The sequence below is a fragment of the Vipera berus genome (assembly GCF_964194415.1).
Source record: "Vipera berus genome assembly, chromosome: 2".
NCBI classification, from domain to species: Eukaryota; Metazoa; Chordata; class Lepidosauria; order Squamata; family Viperidae; genus Vipera; species Vipera berus.
Genome location: NC_138203.1, coordinates 33,837,115 through 33,858,640, shown reverse-complemented (window position 1 = coordinate 33,858,640; position 21,526 = coordinate 33,837,115). Strand labels below are relative to the sequence as shown.

The window sequence follows — 21,526 nt, the reverse complement described above, 5'->3', positions numbered from 1 at the left end:
GTTTCGAAATTTAGGAGACTGAAAAGCAAGTCAGGGAGAAAAAGCTACATTAGGTTTATCTCTTCCATTCTTTTTTCCCTTTTTCTTCTCTTTTTAAAGACCATAAAGCTGTTCTGTCAATCATCACTTATAAAACAGCATGTAAGATTTTTTTTCTCCTTGACCCCTTTTCTTGTTCATCAGTAAAAAAATAAGGGACTCTTGCACTTCTGATCTTCAAAAGCTGCAGCAAATCTTCCTCGTTCCAAAGTCTTTCAACCAGCATTCAGTTGCTGACTATGATCACTTCAAGTAATCTGAATTAATGACTTTACCTTCTCTACTAGAGAACTATAACAGGATTGCATACACTCTCAAATCATCTAACAACTGGAGACATGGTCTAGATAAGAATACTGTTCATCTGTAATATATTTCTGCGCCTACTAATAAACAACACATAATCCCATTTCTTTAGGGCCATGCAAAGATTACAAGCATAGCTCTCATATTTCAGAATCTGAGTTGCACCTGGTTGTTTGGCCATGGAAGGTGGCTCTATTGTACAAAAGAAGACTGGCTCTGGAACCTCAATGCCAGCTAACAGGAGGTTCTGTACTTCTTTAGCTTGACCATGCACCGATGCCACATTTCTTCCAGCTCGACGTGCTGCAGCCACTGCAGATGCTTTTGAAGAAACAACGGTGTCACCAGTGGCGCTCTAATGCAAGCCAAACAACAATGCATAGTGAATTGCCAGCACATCATTGGTGTGTTTCTCATTAAAAAGCACTGAATGTTAACTGCCTATCCAACATTTGTTTTTCCCAGCTAAAAGACAAGGCCATCTAATCCTTTGATTTGCACTGCCAGCAGCACTTTTTAAAAATGGAACAAAACTTTTGTGAAGATTTCCACATATTATTTTGCTCTAGAAAAATGTCAAATGCTATTCCATGTATGAGTAGACATTTTCCATAGCCTGAAAGCACATAAGCCATTAAATGCCTATGGCTGAGAATTTGGGAGCTACAGTCTCTATGCATTTGAAGGGCACCACATTCAGGAAATTTTTGAGTAGACAAGTTTATTCATTAAATCAGCAAAATGGTTTTGATTCCATAAACTAATCCTGATGTAGCTTTTTCCTTTTGACAAAATACCAAGTTTGAAAGATCATAGGTTGTTTTTTTTTACCTGTTTCAACCCCACAGTCAGGGCAATGTTGCCAGCGGATAGAGAAGTGATTTCTATTTGCTGATCAGCAAAAGGCAGGAGCAGGCGACTCATTCTCTCTCTGCAATGGTTGGCTCTGGTTAGGCTTTAGTCACCCAGAGATACCCACTTATTTAAGCTCATCTGCCTTTTCTCACCACCAACCCATTCTTTTAACTCACGTGCAATTTTTGTTAATATTATAAACTGCTGATTGAGGCTTCATTGTGCCAGAGTAAATGCGCAAAAAAACCAATGGTCCACGCTGTTTGTCATGAAGAACTTTAAATGCCAGAGCACATAGATCATCTTTATACCATGGCCTGGAAAATAAATAAATCAAGTAAGTCAATAAATAAACCAGCCAGCCCACCTAATCATCCTAGGATCTGTTGCTAAATGCTAAGTAATTTTTTCAGGTCATGATTTTCAATTCCTGTAAAACCCCTCAATTATCAGTAATTATGGTGCTTTCAAGGTTTTACAGGAATTGAAGACATATTATTTGTATTTCCCTAATCACACTGAAATGCTAAGTGGAGGGAGGGCCTAAAGACATGATTTATCTTTCTATAGATTGGGCTTCCTGGAATCCTTAGCTGTGTGCTGCCTCTAACAGAATAACAATACACTGCGTTTGTAGCATCTCACCTGTGCACATCTTCCATATTCCTGATTCTCAAAAATTCAGTTTAGTTGCCCCCTCCATTAAAATATTAAATTTCTTTGCCATACCAATTTTGCTTATTTTTGATCAAATGACATTACGTCTTCATACTCACAAGAAATCATAGCTGCGTTCATCTGGTGCAGGCAAATACTTGGTGATCGCATCCAACAAGGGCTGAACACCCTTATTTTTCAATGCACTTCCGCAAAACACAGGCACTGCTTTTTGAGCCAGGGTTACTCTTCGTATTGCAGCCTGTAGCTACAGAAAACACAAAAAAGGTTTTTTTTAAAACAAATGCATACTTAAAATTCAACACAATATGAAAAATATATGGCTGGCTACACTGACGGACTCAAAAAAATTAACAACAAATCAAAGTAGGTGCAATTGCAGGTGGGTATCTGCCTATTCCACTTCTTAGTTATACTAATTGGTTATTGCTTGGCATTATTGTTTGTTATTATTTCAGTTTTATATCTGTTATGTTCATGGGCACTTAAAACAGATTGATATAATTATATGGTATTTATTAGTCACTGAACACTTCTCCTAGACCAGGGGTAGGCAACCTCGGCTCTTTTATGACTCATGGACTACAACTCCCAGAATTCCTGAGTCAGCACAGCTGACTCAGGAATTCTGGGAGTTGAAGTCCATGAGTCATAAAAGAGCCGAGGTTGCCTACCCCTGTCCTAGACTAATTTCTTCTCAAGCTATCAGCTGGATTGTAGTATCAGCTACTAGGAAATGAATGGCTCAGTTTGCTAGCCACTGAGACAACATGAACAAATCTGAGCCAAAAACCAGTAGCACAATGCAGTCCTCTCTTCTCTGGTGGGTTGTTTGTTACGTAAGAAGTGAAGATGACGATTTAAAAGTGACTCTGATCATTTTTAAACAAGTCAGCAACAAAATTACAAAATTGGCTTCTTTATTCAGATATTCAGAACTAACTTGTGTGGAAAGTGACATTAAACTCACAAATATCCTCTTCCACATTCAGATATGTGGAGTCACTGCACCTCTCCTTCCAAATCTCCCCCTTGTGCATGAAGAAGCAAACCATCCATCAGTTCATGAAATGTGAAAAATAACCCAGGAGGATAACAGCAAATACATTTTACAACGAAGGCCACCACATAATTATTCAAGTTGAAGGAAAAAAACCTCTTTTTTAATGAATTCAGCTAGAAGTGCTGTATATCTAATGTCACACACACTTTACACCAGAGGTCGCCAAACTTTTGGGCACCAGGGACCAGTTCCTTGGAGAGAGGTTTTTCCACAGACTGGAGAGTGCATGGTTTTGTGTGCTGCCTGCATCCTGCCGATGGGGCTTTGTTTGTGCGGACAGGTTGCTTGCATGCCGCAGCCCGTTACTGGTCCACAGACCTGGGGTTGGGGACCCCTGCTTTACACTATTATACTTCTAACTTGCTGCTTTAAGGATGTTTGCATGCCTTGAAATAATTGACCAGTAGTTAAGCTTTGCACCACTCCTCCAACAAGCACTCAAACCACTTGCAAATCTCTCCTTATGTTCAAACGTCATGGGCTCTTTGACATATTGCAAATCCAAACTTTCTGTGAACCATTTTGTGTTGTTTCAATCTGATTTTTTAACAAGACTGAAATACTGACAATAACTTGTCAATTTGAAAGCAGAGTGGGTAGTATATTTTATCTTTTGTAATAATTCTCAAATATTAACATTTCATTCCTCAGCTAGCTTAATACCCACTTCAGAGGATTTGATCCAGAAAGGTGGCTTAAGCAGTTAATTGACACTGAAAATCCAACTTAGATTTCCTTTTATTTATTTATTTATTTATTTATTTGTTTGTTTTTATATACCGCCCTTCTCCCGAGGGACTCGGGGCGGTGTACAGAGTAAGGTAGGTATACAGTTGAACAATAGTCAAAAACAGTAGTAATAACAACTGAGACCCCAAGAGCAATCAGGCCAGGCCGGACTGCTGGAACAGGTAAGTTTTTAATTCGCGCCGGAAGGTGCGGAGGTCGGGGGCCATCCGGATTTCGGTAGGCAAGCAGTTCCAGAGGGTTGGCGCACCCACTGAGAATGCCCTCCCCCTGGGGGCCACCAGCCGACATTCTTTGAGCGGTGGCACCCTGAGGAGGCCCTCTCTGTGGGAGCGCACAGGACGGAGGGGTGTTGACGTTGGCAGAAGGTGCTCCCGTAGGTAGTCCGGACCCATGCCATGTAGGGCTTTGTATGTCATTGTTAGCACCTTGAATTTCACTCGGAAGGCAACCAGAAGCCAGTGCAGCTCACGGAGCACATCCTGCAATCCAATCTGGTTCAATTCCCTATTATTTCTCACTAATCATTATGACTACATTTGGTTACCACAAACTTGAGCATTTTTATGCAAAGAAAGCATTTTATTTTGTCTACCCTCAGGTTATTAACTGTGAGCAATGACCAACTCTATTGACCAAACTCTAGTGGCTTTTTTTTTTCAACACGGATATTTTCATATATAAAATCCAGTTTACATGATGAATGAGTCAAGGCACAGACCTCATCAGCTGGTAATGAATCAAAACTCTCACTGAATTTTCCAAGGACCAATTCAGCAAATTCATCATCCAGGTCTGCAACCTTTAAAAGATAATGCATTTCCAAATGATTAACATTTCACATTATTTATCTTAGATCTGCTTGCTTGTTAATGAAATTAAGAAATAAAGGTCATGTAATTTAACAATGTGAAAATATGAATTCCCATAACTGCTAGCCTAAAAGTATCTTCCTTACTTAAGCTTACAGTTACAAATCTCTTACACCAAGAGGTCAGCATCATGGCACCTAAAGAGACATGGGATATATTATATGCCTCAAAGGTGCCCATAGCACCCAAAATTGATTCAAATAAAATAAATAAAATGACCAAAATAGTAACGTATCTTAGGATATTTCACAAGGGGGCAGGGGGAATTTTTCAGTGGAGACATCACCAAACAGCATCATTGTCTTAGTTTGATGTGAGCTAAAACGGATGAAAACGAAAAAGGTGGGATTCATTGCGGCCTTTCAAAAATGGTACGGGCTTCCAGGACAAAGCCATGAGACCTGGGAATGTCAGGGGTTGAAGCAGTCTGCTCTTCTTCCCCAACGCAATCTCCAGAGCTTCTAAAACGTCTGCAGAAGGTGAGTGAGTGGTGATAAGGGGATGAACAGGAGGATGTAGAGCCCAGGGGGGTAGGAAACAGCCCCAAGTCCTCTGGAGAGCCAGTGGGGTGGGAAATGAGGCCCAAGGCCTGCGAGGACCCAATAGAGTAGGAAAGAAAGTCCAACATCTTCAGGGACCCTGAGGGGTGAGAAGTTTCTGGAGGCAGAGAAGGCTTGGGAGGCCCAGGGCAGAAGGCCCAAGTCTGCACTAGGCCTCTCAGGGCCTCCCAACTCCTGAGGCACCCCATGCTCCCCTTCATGACCACATTTGGCAGAGCAGAGATGGGGATTGTTAAGTAAGGCAATTACATGGCTGCCTCGCTTAACCAGCATCACAACTTGCAACCATAAAGGGCAGGCACACTACAATCATATCAAGGGCTACTAAATTAGCATGTAATGTTTACACTGGATAATAATGAATGAAACATGTATATTATTGTCTATTATATTATAAGCAACTGTCAGTGTTGTTGGGCAACTCACAACAATCAATTTATATTAAAATAATGCTGGAGAGTCAATATGGTACAAGAATTAAGACTAGCTACAAGACTAGGACTAGAGGAATTGGGATTGAAATCTGTTCAATCATTAAGTAGTTGAATGAGGCTGAAAAGGATGATATATTTTATGCCACTCAGAGCAACTTAAGCTAATTAAATGATAATTTGCATTAAGGGTATTGCAAATGCTTGCCACCATCATAGGAGCAATTAAGATTTTAACAATACACACCCCAGAACTCTCTAATCACAAATGAGAACACAGCACTATTTTCATTATTTGATTATAGCAAATATATATTGTTCTCAATGTGCCGCTTCTAATCACTAACTACCCAAATTTATTTTCTCAAGTAGCTGTACATCTGACACTGTACAGCAAGCTCAATTAAACGCAGCCCATCCTCTCTGGCTAGTGTTTCATTATTTCCAGATCAGCTTTTCCCCGATTTATTTATTCTCCAAGTGTGTGTGCACTGATTTCCCAAATTCTCTAATCAAGAAGGCTTTTGTTGAGAATTCTGGGAGCTAAAGTCCACACATTTGAAGGGTGTCCAATACTTTTAAATTAAATTTTCATGTATTTTTTACGTATTTACTTTAGAACTTTACTTGTTCTATTAAGGTATGTCTTGCATCATTGGCATTTCTTAATAAGTTAAGATCGCCAGCTTCTGCCAAGGCTTTCTGCTGAAAAGTCTTTCCATCATCCAATCCAGTCACAGCATTCCACATCACTTGGTCCTTGTTCACCACATCAATTATTCCTCTAAAAGACTTTGCCTCTCCAATCGGCAACTGTACAAAAAACATATTAAAAACTGCCAGTGTCAGTGAGGTAAAGCACAGTAGCAGCAAAGTAACATCAAATATTATTTATTAAGAATCTGAACTCAAGAAACAACCATATCCCATTAAAAAATACTATTAGGCCTCCACATACTCCATCAATTACATTTTTAAAGAGGTACGTGGTTCTCTGCAGAAACACCATTCCCAAAGGCAGGCACAGCAACAGGGAAAGCATGCTTCCTGAGCCTAAGGATGGCATGGTTCAACTGAAGCGACCCAAAACACCTCAATTGCCTGATCTTCAGACGGGCAGAAACTATGGAAGACAAATGGTCCCTCAAATACAGAGGCATGTCCACACAATCATGCCACTACATTCTGAACCAACTGTAGCTTCTGAGTAGGTCCCATGTAAACAGCATAGCAATAACAGAACTCTGGGGTGACTAGAACTTGATTGTCTGAAGTGCCTGTCAATCGAGGTGGGCAGACACAACTGATGGAGTTATGCAAAAGCCTGTTGGCCACTGATACTATCTATTCTTTGAGCAGGAGCTGTCAATCCAAGACAACACCGACAGCGCATATCAATTCTAAATGGAGAAGTACAACCCCATCCAAATGTCACATAGAATTCCCACATCTAAGGGGCCCCAAACTCCACAGACACTCAATCTTGGCAGAACCTGAGTCTGCCCTCCCCATGCAGACCCAGAGAATCTCTAGACATTTGGATAGTATATTTATGGCATCACTTAGTTTAGCATAATGTTGAGATGTATAATTGAGTATTATGCCGCAAATTTTATAATCCAGCCATAATGCAAACTATAAAGTAGTAATAAGTAAACCTCATTTAGCATTACAATTGGGATTGGCAACTCACTTAAGTGAAATGGTCTCTAAATGAAACCATGACTGTACTTATGATTTTATTCAGCTTTCCTTTGCTTTATCAACCTCCAAAGGTCATAAACATAAGGATGTTGTGAAGTTACTTTTCCATCACTGTGTAACTGCAAACAGTCATTAAACAAGGCAGTTGCTAAACTAGGGCTACCTATATATAATTTATAAATATTAATCTCTTCCTAAAATTACCTGTAGAAGTAAAGGCTTCACTTTCAACTTTTGCTCGATACTCTCAACTGAATGGATGAAACTAAAGACAAAAGATTACTGTTTTAGAGAGAACAATTACATTTCTTTAACCAGTAACTCTCTTCTCCAAATTCCAAGGTGATACAACAGCTACAAAAATAAAAATAAGAAATGGTTATTTGGCTATAATGTTTACACAAGATTTTCCCCAAAGGTGCTTTTTCCAAAAAAACTGGAAAAATTGGAATTTGCTGTTTTTCCCTTTGAAAATATTTCGCTGCTCATTAAAGAAGCTTCTACAGTTCAGAAGCGAAATATTTTCAACAGGAAAAAACAAGAAAAAACAATTGTCTTTTGGAAAAAGCACCTTTGGGGAAAATCTTGTGCAAGCATTATGTCCAAATAATAGTTTCTTATTTTTATTTGGGACAACCATGACCTGGATGATTAACATAGACATTTACACAAGATTTGAAATAATTCATTCACCAGTTAACTCTATCCATTGAACTGTCATTTTTTAAAATTAACTATAAGAAACAAATGAACCTTTATAGTATGAAATATTATGTTTAATGAAAACCATGCTAATGGTTTCAACAGTTTCAACAGTTAAGTCTATCGGAATGTATACAGATGATAACCCTACAGAAGATAATTTGTCCAAACAAAAAGTAATTGAGTAGGCTTTCATTAGTAAGCTTCTTTGGTGGGACCTCGATGACATATTTGTTGGTTATGTGTATATATACAAGTATGTGTTTGTGTATGTATGTATGTCTATAAAGTATATAGTGTACAGAGTTACAAAATTGTAACTCTAAGTAGCAATATCACTTAAACTTATATACTGCTCCATAGTGCTTTAGTGCACTCTCTGAGTGGTTTACAATATTGGCATACTGCCGCAACCATTTGGCTCCTCATTTTACCAACGTTGGAACAATGGAAGGCTGAGTCAACCTTGAACCTGTCAAGATCGAACTCTAGCCTGTGGGCAAAGTTACCCTGAAATACTACATTCTAACCACTGTACTACCATGGCTCTTTAGTTATTGATTATAAGATTGATTAGTTATTAAGCTATAAGATTCCGTAATAGCCTATCATTCCACACTGTTACAGTCCTTTGCTTCTCTGCCCTGAAAAATAATAGTTATTTTTAGTACCTTGCTCCATGTTTGTCCATCTTGTTTAAAAAGCAAATTCTAGGTATATGATGTTTGTCTGCTTGTCTCCAGACTGTCAGAGACTGTGCCTAAGCAAAAATATATACAGCATTAATCACTTCTGTTCAGTGGCAGTTTTCTGTCCCTTACAAACATTCAAATATTTATTTCCATGATATACAAAGAAAAAAATTCTGTGCTTCTACTCATGAAATTGGCAATAAGATGGAATTTACTGGAAAACCTAGGGCAGTGATGGCGAACCTATTAGAGACCGAGTGCCCAAACTGCAACCCAAAACCCACTTATGTATTGTCGGGTGCCGGGTGGGTGTGGCCCATTGGGTGGGTGTGGTCAATTGGGTGGGCATGGCCCATTGGGTGGGCGTGGCTGTGGTGGTAACGGCAGACTGGGTGGGACTAAAAAGTTCAATCAATCAATTCCAACTTTGTGAGATCTTTTTTTTCCCGCGAGAAGTTGGAAATGATTGATTGAACCTTTTTTTTTTTGCACACAGCGGTGGAGGCCTAAAGCGAAAAGGTTTTATAAAACCCAACTGAAGGCCCAGGACTGGGGCAACAGCACGCGTGCCCACGGAGAGGGCTCTGCGTGCCACCTGTGGCACGCGTGCCATAGGTTCGCCACCACAGACCTAGAGACTAACATAAGGAAAGTAGGAAGTGTATGCAGACTGCAGGAGACAAGTAGATGCAAAGAATTAAAAATGAATAACTGCAGGGTTAAAGAATCCCAACTTTGAGAAAAGGTTGAAAAATTTGAGAGAGGAAGCGGGCAATACAATACAAAACCTAAGGATAAATGAGATGAAAAGAGGGAATATTTTATGTCATATTAGAAATTAAATCAGCAAAGATTAATTGTAATAAATCATGGCCTTGGTAGTGCTAAAGAACAGAAATTTTTGATCACTTTTTTAAAAAGCCATGTCTTATCAGTAGCATTGCTTATCTAAATACAACACTCAAGAGATGTATACTTTCCAATTACTGTGGAAAGACACAAAGATAGGTTATGTCCTGCTGGCAAATTCCAAGAGGTGTCTTATTGGTAGCTATTACTGGGGTTAAAAGGCTGTGATTAAATCCAGGAAAACATTTCTTCTGCTGCCACATAGATAATGCCCTCTTAGATCTGGGTATAAATAGTCCATTCTGTAGGATTTGCAGCACAACGGTCTGCAAAAATTGGAACTGGCTGATTATGCCTCATAAGAGTTCCTAAAAGATACTGTTCTGTACAGGGGAAAGGTTTGTAAGTACTTGTAGAGGGAAATGGGTGATGTGTAAGTTGTTTCACCTAACTCTCAGCTGCATGACCTTTGTGCTTGTATACATGTGCATCACCTCCCCCATAAAAAGAAAAGAAAAACCCAGGCTGAACACCTGTTTTGAACTGGAGAGAAAAAAAGTTAAAAGTAACACGAGTTTGTCCCTGTGAAAGCTGAATCTCTCTGTAGAATGGGAATGCTTAGGATGCTTGAAATTCAACAGGTCTGGTCACACTGTACCTCTTCCTTGTTTTTTAACGTATTTTTATTAAATTTCAAAAAATATGAATAAAAAGTAAACAAGCAAAAAAGAAGGAACTAAAAAGAAAGAAAAGTCAAACTGAAAGCAAGATAAGAGTTACATTAAAAGTCAAAGTAAAGAAAAACAGAATGGCCTCAGACTTTCTCCAGTAGATATAAAAATACATCTAACTCTTAGTTTAAAGTTAAGAATAGTTTACATTATTATTATAATTCTAATTATCAAGATCTCAAATCAAGATTTCAGTTCTTTCAGTTTTTCTCAAAAAGTACAAAAGTAGCTTCCAGGCAGAAAAAAATTGGTCAGTCTTATCTTTAATAAAATAATCAAAGCTGTCGATTTCACCATCCTCCACCAATTACATGCTGTGCTTCTTCCAACCCTTGAACTATATTTCCTTTTTGTTATTCAGTGTGAATTTTTGGACACAGGTTCTGCCCACAGCACATATTCAGCCATTCGGATGTATTATTCCCTGTATTTTTGTGTATGACATTTAGGATCACAGGGGGAGGAATCAGGTAGGAACCAGAATCCAGTATATCAAATTGTTTATATTCACTGACCCTATGTCGAGAGAAAGTATAGCTGCCATGCTGACCTAAGAAGGTATAAATAATAAGGCAGTCCAGATGGGTTCATCAAAAACAATTCATTATGCTGTAGTTTACATTGCGTTTACCTTTTTCTTTGTCTTGTCTTGAAATGTAATAAACAAAAGGTATATAAGGTCTGCTTTTACGCAGGGCTGCTAAGCTACGTGCCAATGCTTTGCACGAATATACATTGTTTATTGTTTACATGCTTAATAACTTTATGTTGTATCTTCAGCGTGATATGGTTGTTTTAGGCAAGACAGATTTTGGCCACATCATTTTTCCCTCCAGCCTATATTTTGCAAAGATGCAAGTGAAGGAAGCCATTAGCTAGTGGAAGGAAGTCTTAAGTTCTTGCTTTCTCTTGCCTTACGTTCTTGTCCTTAACCACATCCAAGACATGAAGCAAAGCCACCAAAGAGTAATTTTTACCTCCACACCAGCTGAAGCATCAAAAACAGCCACTGCCCCATCCAACACTCGCAAGGAACGTTCCACCTCCACAGTAAAGTCCACATGACCTAAAGTTTAGTCCACATGGAAAGGTAAAGTGTTTTGTTTTGTAGTATTTTGTTTCTTAGTATTATCTTTTAGTACTTTAAAACTCTTTAATAAAAAGGTGTTGTTTTTTAAAAAGCATGTTTTTAAGGATGTACATAGCCTCTGGAGGTGGCTAAGCCAAGAAAAATAGTGTGCTGAGCTGACTGATCTCTTCCTGAAGAATCAGCTATACTGTTCATTGTCATCTGGAATCACTTTGGCATGACACTTCCAGTGAGGCCAATACCAAACTGACATTCCTCTAAAAAAGAGAAACGCATGGCGGCTGAGAAAGAGCCCAACTACAGGAATCGGGTGGCTAAAATCTCTCTGAAGGCAAAAACAAATTGTCAAATCACCCATTTGTGCTTCCTACAGCTGCTTTTTTTTGTGAAAAGCAGGAACTTTGTTTTTGCGGTCAGCTGTCAACTGGGAGATATGGGATTCCATCGTTCTTATAGCCACTAATGTTGCCCATATGGACACTACGTTTGCCTGGCTAATCTCTTAATCATTTTGGACTTTATTATTTTTCTCTTTGGCTTTCTTTAAAGGTTGAGAATTTCAGACTGGCAAGTTTTATTGAACTCACTTAGGTGAATGACCTTTGATTCTTTAAAAAAAAGTTTTATAATGATTTGTATTTTTTGGAATATATATCAAATAGATGACTATTGTTGCCTTTGGAAAGTTTTAAGTAGATTAAGGACTCATATGGACTTGATTTAAGATTCTGATATTTATTGATGGTATTCTCTCTCATGAAATAAACCTGCTTATACTGATAAAAAGACTTTGGAATATTAGACATTAGAGGGCACCGGATGGCTACTTTAAAAGAAACATTTGACTCATGGAGACAGGAGGCTTTTGAACTACTGAACTTTATTAGCATCAGCTGGTCAGAATAGGAGGACTTGATGCCCCTGGCTTGATGCAACCAGCAGGGGGCAGCCTTCTCACCACCGCTGAGTCCTTGCTGCCGTCATTTTTTTTGCAGGAAATCTCAGGGATAATTTGCTGCAGGGATAACTTGCTGCGGGCACTGGATGGAGAACCAGGAAGATGGGCGAGCAAGTGAGTTATCAGAGGGGAGGCAGCAACGGGCAGTGCTGCACCGGATGCAAAGCTAGTGGCGGAGGGGTGTCAAATGGGAAGCCCCCGCTGCCATGCAAGGTTTTTTCAAAGCCACATTGCTTAAGGTTTGAAGGAATCTTGCTCTGAAAATAAGGGCAGCTTTGGGAAGCAATGGGGTGGGATGCCACCTTTTCTTGAAACTAAAAAGGCTTGTTTCGAGTTCCATTCAAATCCTTGCCCATCAAGTAGACTGCAAAGTTTGCAGCCGCATTCAGCTGCAGGTCTGATGTACTACCGAAATGGAGCTGTGTGCACAGGAAGGTTTGGAGTCCAAACTGAAAAAAAAAACCCTCTTCTCAGCATTACTCTTCTCACAGCATTGTTTTTTGTTTGGGGGGGGGAGCATTTTTTTTCCTTTTCAGCATCTTTTACTTTTTTAATATATCTCTTTTTGTAGCTGCATAAATTTTACTTCCATAATATAATCCTCAATAAAATAACTGAAAAAGTGAAATCACTTTGCCATTATTTTCTTAAGGCTTGCCATGCTCTTAGCATTAAGACGTGGTACCTGGTGTATCTATCAGGTTGATTCGATGGCCTTTCCAGTCAAACGTGACAGCAGCAGATTGAATGGTAATGCCACGTTCCCGTTCCTGTGCCATGAAATCTGTTACTGTATCACCATCATCAACATCTGTTTAATAGAAAGAGCACATTTTTAATCAAATAACTTGAGCTCTTGGTAATATAATAAATGTTATAAACACCTGATGATCCAACTGATTACTTAGCTGGATTGGAAACCTATATGGTTTTGATTTACAAAACAATGGCATCAGCTTCACCACTACCTATCTCTTAGACTAGTGCAAGAAATGTAGTGTGATCAGTTGCCCGAGGATAAATAAATACTGAAAACTCATTTTTAATTGCTGAGGGATTAGGGGGAGCTGGGGGGATGAAAAGAGAAAAATCAATACAGCTGCAATGTTTGTCAACATCCCATGTTTTAAAAGCATGAAGACTGCAAGCTAAAAAAAATGCAACCCCGAGGGGAAGAAGACAGAGAAAAGAAACAGAAAAGCAGATTAAATTTTAATTGTCACAGGTCATGCTAAAGCATAATGCAATTTGCTCAGGTCAGATACTGGTCTTAGCAAATCTGCAAGAAAGTTTTCATTCGAGCTTTCTCTGTCTCATAGATTTCAGAGCCTATGAAGGGAGCTTTGCAAGTTCACAGAGATAGCACCTTGTCTTGGGTGTTGATAGCTGACTCCACACTTTAAAGAAAACTTCATCTCTAAGTTTGTAGGAAGGGGAGCTGGCCAACCGAACTCTTGAAAGGGATAGCAAAGATGGCAATAATTTTTCTGCAGTTATACCTAGTTTATCTGAGATACAGGATTTTGAACATACAAAGATCCAGGTCTATAGAGCATGCGTCTTGAGCACACTCTTGTACTGCAGTGAGAAAGTTGAACACCTTTCATATGCGCTGTCTCCGACGTATTCTTCGCATCGCCTGGCATGACAAAGTTCCAAATAGCGCAGTCCTGGAATGTGCTGGAATTTCTAGCATGTATACACTATTGAAACAGCGACATCTATGCTGGCTTGGGCATGTCGTGAGAATGGCTGATGGTCGGATTCCGAAAGATCTCCTGTATGAAGAACTAGTGCAGGGAAAGCGCCCCAGAAGGAGACCAGAGCTGCGATATAAGGATATCTGCAAGAGGGATCTAAAGGCCTTGGGAATGGACATCAACAGCTGGGAAACCTTGATCTCTAATCGTTCAGCTTGGAGGCTAAAGACACAGTATGGCCTTCTCCAATTCGAAGAGACACTTGTGCGGCAGGCTGAGGCAAAGAGGCAGTCCCGGAACCAGCAGAATCTGGGGGCCGGACAGGGGACAGATTGTATCTGCCCTCAGTGAGGAAGGGACTGCCACTCTCAAATTGGCCTTTTTAGCCACACCAGGTGCTACTTTAGGACCCCTTCCCAGAGCACGATACCATAGGGCTAGTTTTAATTTAATTCTATTTTAATTGTATTTATTTGTATTGTTTTAATTCGCCCTGTAAACCGCCCTGAGTCCTTCAGGAATAGGGCGGTATATAAAATCAATTAAATAAATAAATAAATAGTCTCTCGAGACTGAAGGATGCCAATGACTTAAAGTTTAAACGTGAAGAAAATAAAATAATTTTAACTGATACGAAAAATAATTACTGCACTTAATTTTTTTCTTCTCTCTCACACCACTAACCTCCAAGGTTTCTTGTGTAACCAGAATAATACAACATTCTCTCTGTAGTTGTTGTTTTTCCTGCATCTATGTGGGCCATTATACCTATGTTGCGGATCCTGAAGAAAAAAAGTTTTTTCATTTAGCATCAAGTTATCATTATTAAATGTAAAATTATTACAATTTTGCACACAATGTACAAAGAAAGCAACTGTTTTCATCACAATCCAAGTGCATCTCATTATTCGTAATTCTTACAGAGAAATAAAATAAATAAAATAACAATTAAACCCATTTTAGTTATAGTATATCATGTTGAAATGTTATGTCACAAACTATGTAAAATTTTTGGCTGGGATCCAATAGAAAAGCCTTTTCTGTTCCCCCCACCCCGGAATATTCTCCTCCCAGAGGCAAGGTCCACCACTACACTCCTAGCCTTCTGGAACAACCTAAATAACTGACTTTTCCAGTTGGCCTGGGGCCCCAACACAGGCCTGGGGGCTTCAACAGAGGCCTGCTATGTCGGGGGTGACTGACTGGATAGAAAAGAACTGCCCTTCCCAGGCCACCCATCATCATGGTTTTTATCTTGTCTATTTAATCTTTTCTATTCATTTTTTTATTTTCCTGGGCTCCCAAGATCACTGCAGATGGGGACTGTAGCCAAGAAATTAAGACGCTTGCTCCTGGGGAGGAAAGCAATGGCAAATCTAGACAGCACACTAAAAAGCAGAGACATCACCCTGTCAACCAAAGTGCGTATAGTCAAGACTATGGTCTTCCCAGTTGCAATGTATGGCAGTGAAAGTTGGACCATAAGAAAGGCTGAGCACCAAAGAATTGAGGCCTTTGAACTATGGTGCTGGAGAAGAGTCCTGTGAGTCCCTTGGACTGCAAGGTGATCAAACCAGACAGTCCTAGAGGAGATCAACCCTGACTGCTCTTTAGAAGGCCAGATCTTAAAGTTGAAACTCAAATACTTTGACCACCTAATGAGAAGGAAGGACTCACTGGAGAAGAGCCTAATGCTGGGAAACATTGAGGGCAATAGAAGAACGGGACAACAGAGAATGAGGTGGCTGGATGGAGTCACTGAAGCAGTAGGCGTGAGCTTAAATGGACTCCAGAAGATGGTAGAGGACAGGAAGGCCTGGAGCAACGTTGTCTATGGGGGTCGCGATGGGTTAGACACGACTTCGCAGCTAACAACATTCAATTTTTCTAATTTTCTAATCTTTTATTATATTGTAAGCCACCCAGAATTGCTGTACCAGTGATTTGGACAGCATAGAAATTTAATTAACAAATAAATAATAGATGTATAAGTGAACGATGGAAATAATTTATGATACATGGAAGAAGCAAAATACCTCTGAAAGTGAAGGAGCGGGACTTCCGCCCCCTCCTTATACTAAGGGAAGCGGAGAATTAACATTTCTATGGAGGATCAAAATATATGGTAGTGAAATAAATTTATAAACTTGAAAGCTAAAATTTAACTTTGGAGAAGTTTAAGATTGTTGAATGGTTAAGATTCATTTTAAAGACCATTGTTCATATTGAAAACTAAATAGATGCTGACACCTAGTGGTGAATGAAGATTATGACAGTTATGATTTCCATAGAGAACTTGCCAAAACCTGGGAAAAGCTAATCTGTGTTTGTGACCTTCAAAGCTTTAATAATAAAGAACAGCTATGACAAAAAAAGACAACAATCTGGGCTGCAAGACAAAGAGAATTATTTAGAAAAAAAATCTTTTTTGAACACTTTGGATTACAAATATCTATTTAACCGAGACTCTAAACTTTAGAAAAAAAATCTTTTTTGAACTCTTTGGACTACAAATATCTATTTAACTGGGACGCTAAAGCTTTTTGTATATAAGAAGGAAAACTCCAACTTTTGGGCATCATGGATCAGAGACACGTAGACAGAACACACCAAGAAAACATAAATACCTCTCAGGAGGAGATATATACTGCAATTAATTCAAATAACACTGAGTTCAAATCACAAAGAAATCCAAAATAACTGAAAACACAAATCAATCTCTGTTAACTTTACAACAGAAAAAACTTCCAGGAAACAACAACAGAGAAGGAGCAGACAAAACAATTAAGTGGACATAAAACTGAAAATAAAATTAAAATTCAAAGATGGAACTTAACAAAGTAAGAAAACATGATTTAATCCTAGTGGGGAAAAATTTACAAGCAATGGAAAAAACAACTCATCCCTTAAGACTACAAAATAAATCTGAGGACAAAAAAACAGATTGGATAAAATGGAATGTGGAGATGTTGAAAACATCAGAGAAAAAGGAAGTGATAAGAGAAGCAAAGAAGGAGAAAAACATTTTCAAGAAACACGGAAAGGCAAAAGCCTCACATAAATTATTCAATTTACTTCTTATACCTACAGCAACAGTTATGAATATATGGAAAAACTTTTTTATTCAGCAAAACACATTGATCAAGAAAAATACTGGTCAAAGGAAAAAATCAAAGTGAAAATTAAAAAAATAGATGATGGGATCTACCAAAGAGAATATTTAAAAAAAGAAACATTTGTTTGAATATGGTTAAAGAAATAGAAAAGATTCTCAATACATATGTCATTCTAAGAGAGATGAATTCCTTAAATAATACTGTATGCTTTTTCCCCTTATTTTATTTCTTGATATAAGTAATATAATACTGCTGAAATGGCCTAGATGAAGGAAATGTTTAGATAATTAAATGTGTCTGAATTTAGGGAAATTATAATATATAAAAAAGAAAAAAATGTTTTGAATAAGAGTTAAAGGATTAGATGACTAGTCACATTAAATGGAATATTTAAAGATTAAATATATTTTTAATCATGGTTAAAATGAGTAAGAAATTTTGGGAATGAATATATATTAGCTTAGGAGGAATATATATTTTAAGTAGTATTTTACTTTTTATGTGTCTTTACTCTTGCTCTCTTTTCCTTTTCTTTACTGTTTTTACCTATTCTTTAAAGAAATGTAAAAGTGTTGAGATGGTTTATATGGGAAAAATGAATTTAAATCTTCAAATGTAATTAACTGTTGAGAAAATTTTAACCAGCAAGAATACTTCGAACTTTATGGGGGAAACAAATCTAAATAAGGACTGTAACAGGATATAAGATGAGGCAACCAAAATGATTAGATAGAAAAGAAATATTATATTGACGTGATCATTATACTGGGGGAAAAATCATATATGTAACTTTTATTTATCAAAATAATAAGAACTGTATTATTTCAAGGTTTGCAAAGAAGATATTTTGTGGAAAAGGGGAAATCAACTAAATGTACTATATGGATTATGGATTATAGAAACCAACTGTTAATGATTATTCTTTACAAATGTAAACCCAGCAAACACACTGTTTACCAACTATTAAGTGATTTATGTTTAAAAAATCAATAAAATATATGGAAAAAAGAAATATTCTTGATGAAAGCTTCCTCTCTCCCTTCCTTTAAAATGCAAAGTTTATATTTTAAAAAAAATCAGTAAGATTAAAACCAATATGCAAGGTTTATTTCTTGATAAACAACTTAACTCCAATCCAAGATCTTGAAAGTTAAATTGTCTATTTAATGTCAATATTAAAACCAAAGTGAAAGACTTTATATATATAAACTCTGATGAATGACTGTAGAGAACATTTGGATTAAAAATAGAAGAATGAATTAAAACATTTAAAATAATTTTGTTAGTGCCCACTATGGTTTAAAAGGTATGAATGATACTTTCTATAAGACCATGGAAGACCTTGCAAAGAAGCAGGAAATGGTGAGGAACCTTAATTAATTGTTAATTAAATAAAACACCAGGCGTCTGGTGGAAGACAAATTCTGCCAAATTTTTCTTTCAAAAAATTGTTGGCTTAGATCGTGAATCATTTTGCATTTCACATAAAAACAAAAAAATTCTAATGTAACTTAAACATTTGTTGCCAAATGAATTTTCCAGTCTTATAACCAAGGAAGTCTTGCTAAGAAAAAAGGCTTATTACTTACTTAGATATTGGTGGAGATAAAACAGAACGTAAAGATTTTACTTCACCTGTGAAATAGAAAAATTGTTGAAATTTACATTCGTAATTATCTTAATGAATAGAAAACATAATGCAGGCTCCAACCAGAGATACTCTGCTATTGGAGGAAGGTCCTCTTTTTCCATTTCAAAAAATAAACAACACCGCCTATTTCAAAAATGCTAACAATTTAATCTGCAATATGGAAAGGAATGTCTAACTTCAAATTATCACGAAAGATTACCAGCAATTACAGGTGAAACTCAAAAAATTAGAATATCGTGCAAAAGTTCATTTATTTCAGGAATGCAACTTAAAAGGGGAAACTAATATATTAGATAGACTCATTACATGCAAAGCAAGATAGTTCAAGCCGTGATTTGTCATAATTGTGATGATTATGGTGTACAGCTCATGAAAACCCCAAATCCACAATCTCAGAAAATTAGAATATTGTGAAAAGGTGCAATATTCTAGGCTCAAACTGTCCCACTCTAATCAGCTAATTAAGCCATAACACCTGCAAAGGGTTCCTGAGGCTTTAAATGGTCTGTCTGGTTCAGTAGGAATCACAATCATGGGGAAGACTGCTGACCTGACAGTTGTGCAGAAAACCATCATTGACACCCTCTATAAGGAGGGAAAGCCTCAAAAGGTAATTGCAAAAGAAGTTGGATGTTCCCAAAGTGCTGTATCAAAGCACATTAATAGAAAGTTATGTGGAAGGGAAAAGTGTGGAAGAAAAAGGTGCACAAGCAGCAGGGATGACCGCAGCCTGGAGAAGATTGTTAGGAAAAGGCCATTCAAAAGTGTCCAGTGTGAAGTTTCCAGTCTGTGTTGATTTGGGGAGCCATGTCATCTGCTGGTGTTGGTCCACTGTGCTTCATTAAGTCCAGGGTCAACGCAGCTGTCTACCAGGAGATTTTGGAGCACTTCATGCTTCCTTCCGCAGACGAGCTTTATGGGGATGCTGACTTCATTTGCCAGCAATGACCGTGGGATTACTGTGCTTGATTGGCCGGCAAACTCGCCTGACCTGAACCCCATAGAGAATCTATGGGGCATTGCCAAGAGAAAGATGAGAGACATGAGACCGAACAATGCAGAAGAGCTGAAGGCTGCTATTGAAGCATCCTGGTCTTCCATAACACCTCAGCAGTGCCACAGGCTGATAGCTTCCATGCCATGCCGCATTGAGGCAGTAATTGCTGCAAAAGGGGCCCAAACCAAGTACTGAGTACATATGCATGCTTATACTTTTCAGAGGTCCGATATTGTTCTATGTACACTCCTTGTTTTATTGATTGCATGTAATATTCTAATTTTCTGAAATTGTGGATTATGGCTGTACGCCATAATCATCACAATTATGACAAATCACGGCTTGAACTATCTTGCTCTATCTCATATATTAGTTTCCCCTTTTAAGTTGCATTCCTGAAATAAATGAACTTTTGCACGATATTCTAATTTTTTGAGTTTCACCTGTAGATTTGATAATCCACTTAGCTATTTATACTACAAATTCATACATGATTGGGGCTCACAGAGGATTTATTCCCTATCAACAATGCATGTGTAAATATATTGTGCAGCATGCATTCTGGATAAAAAAGCATTTTTTACAGGATCATGTTAAATATTTTTAAAAGTATTTCACAGAATAATCAGGAATTAACCTGAAAAATTAGGAACTAATTAGGAACTTTTTATCTTCTTTTGGTTGCATAATTTCACTGTAACAGAAAGCTCTAACCATGCAATACTGAAATGAAGGCAATATTCAAACTGGTACTTCTATTTCTTTATCTTTATAGCAGTGTATTAGAGAATCAAAAGCAATACAGATTTAGAATTACCTTTTTCAAGAAATTACCTGCTGGATGACTGTAATTTCTTTGAAGATTCAAAAAGCCTTTGAAGCATTTTATAGTAATAATTCTTGCTTTTCTGCAAAGTCTACACTTTGAAGAAAAAAATACCCATCAAAATAGTCATTACTTTGAAATCTCTTTTTTAACGTGTTAACAGCATATTGCACTAAAGAAAATGCTAATTTATTCCAGATTATATGGTGGGTCTTTTGAGACACATTAATGCACATGGTGGAGCAGTGGGCTAATGCCTCCTTAAGTAACACCAGCTGCCTGCAATTAGTGCAGGTTCGCATCCCACCAGGCTCAAGGTTGACTCAGCCTTCCATCCTTCCCAGGTAGGTAAAATGAGGACCCAGATTGTTGAGGGCAAATAAGCTGACTTTGTAATAATGCCGCTTGGGGGTGTGTGTGTGAAAGCCCTAATAAGCAGGCATATACATAGAATGAAGGCTACTGCTAAGCTTGTAAGCCGCCCTGAGTCTTCGGAGAAGGGCAGGATATAAATGGAATTAAAATAAATAAAAATAAAAAAATACCCCAGTATCATGAACCCTTATTTTATCCATGCAGTATGAATTGCTAATATTGTTCCAATCTTTTTTTTTTCATTTTCACACGCATACTCAAAAATCACGCCGTGTAAACTTACCCCTTGGAGTGAGGGCACGATCATTTGTCTCGTGTGGCGTAGCATGTTCACCGACCAGCCTAATCGTGTAAATCGCTGCTACCCGAAAAGGCACGACAGGTTTTAGCAGAAAGCACTTAATGCTACGGAAATCGAAGCATCAAATCAAACCCATACGATAACGCCACTACCATTGATCGTTAACAAGATACCCTCTGAGAAGCAAACGTCCTCCACTCCTTGGACGCTCCGAGAGCCAAAGGCAAACCCGAGTGGGTTTGTCCGGAAGCTTTCGGTTTACTCCCCACGTGGAAGGCATCAG

At 38.1% G+C, this 21,526-nt stretch overlaps 1 protein-coding gene across 4 annotated transcripts in view; it reads right to left on the bottom strand.

Moving 5' to 3' along the window:
• The window catches only part of GFM2 (GTP dependent ribosome recycling factor mitochondrial 2), a 27,485-nt gene extending 5,959 nt beyond the window's left edge, over positions 1-21,526 (bottom strand). The window contains exons 1-14 of one of the 4 annotated variants that reach the window (XM_081318733.1): positions 21,226-21,526; positions 20,576-20,663; positions 18,683-18,728; positions 14,662-14,759; positions 12,963-13,088; positions 11,207-11,295; positions 8,629-8,717; positions 7,460-7,520; positions 6,179-6,364; positions 4,410-4,490; positions 1,977-2,125; positions 1,377-1,517; positions 1,177-1,276; positions 511-700 (exon numbers count right to left, since the gene is read on the bottom strand). In XM_081318733.1, the coding sequence (XP_081174859.1) occupies positions 511-700; positions 1,177-1,276; positions 1,377-1,517; positions 1,977-2,125; positions 4,410-4,490; positions 6,179-6,364; positions 7,460-7,520; positions 8,629-8,717; positions 11,207-11,295; positions 12,963-13,088; positions 14,662-14,759; positions 18,683-18,728; positions 20,576-20,663; positions 21,226-21,270 (1,489 nt within the window). In that variant the 5' untranslated portion in view covers positions 21,271-21,526. Of the gene's footprint in view, positions 1-510; positions 701-1,176; positions 1,277-1,376; positions 1,518-1,976; positions 2,126-4,409; positions 4,491-6,178; positions 6,365-7,459; positions 7,521-8,628; positions 8,718-11,206; positions 11,296-12,962; positions 13,089-14,661; positions 14,760-18,682; positions 18,729-20,558; positions 20,664-21,225 lie in introns of those variants that run through there. The other 3 variants (XM_081318735.1, XM_081318734.1, XM_081318736.1) reach the window with 3 other exon arrangements.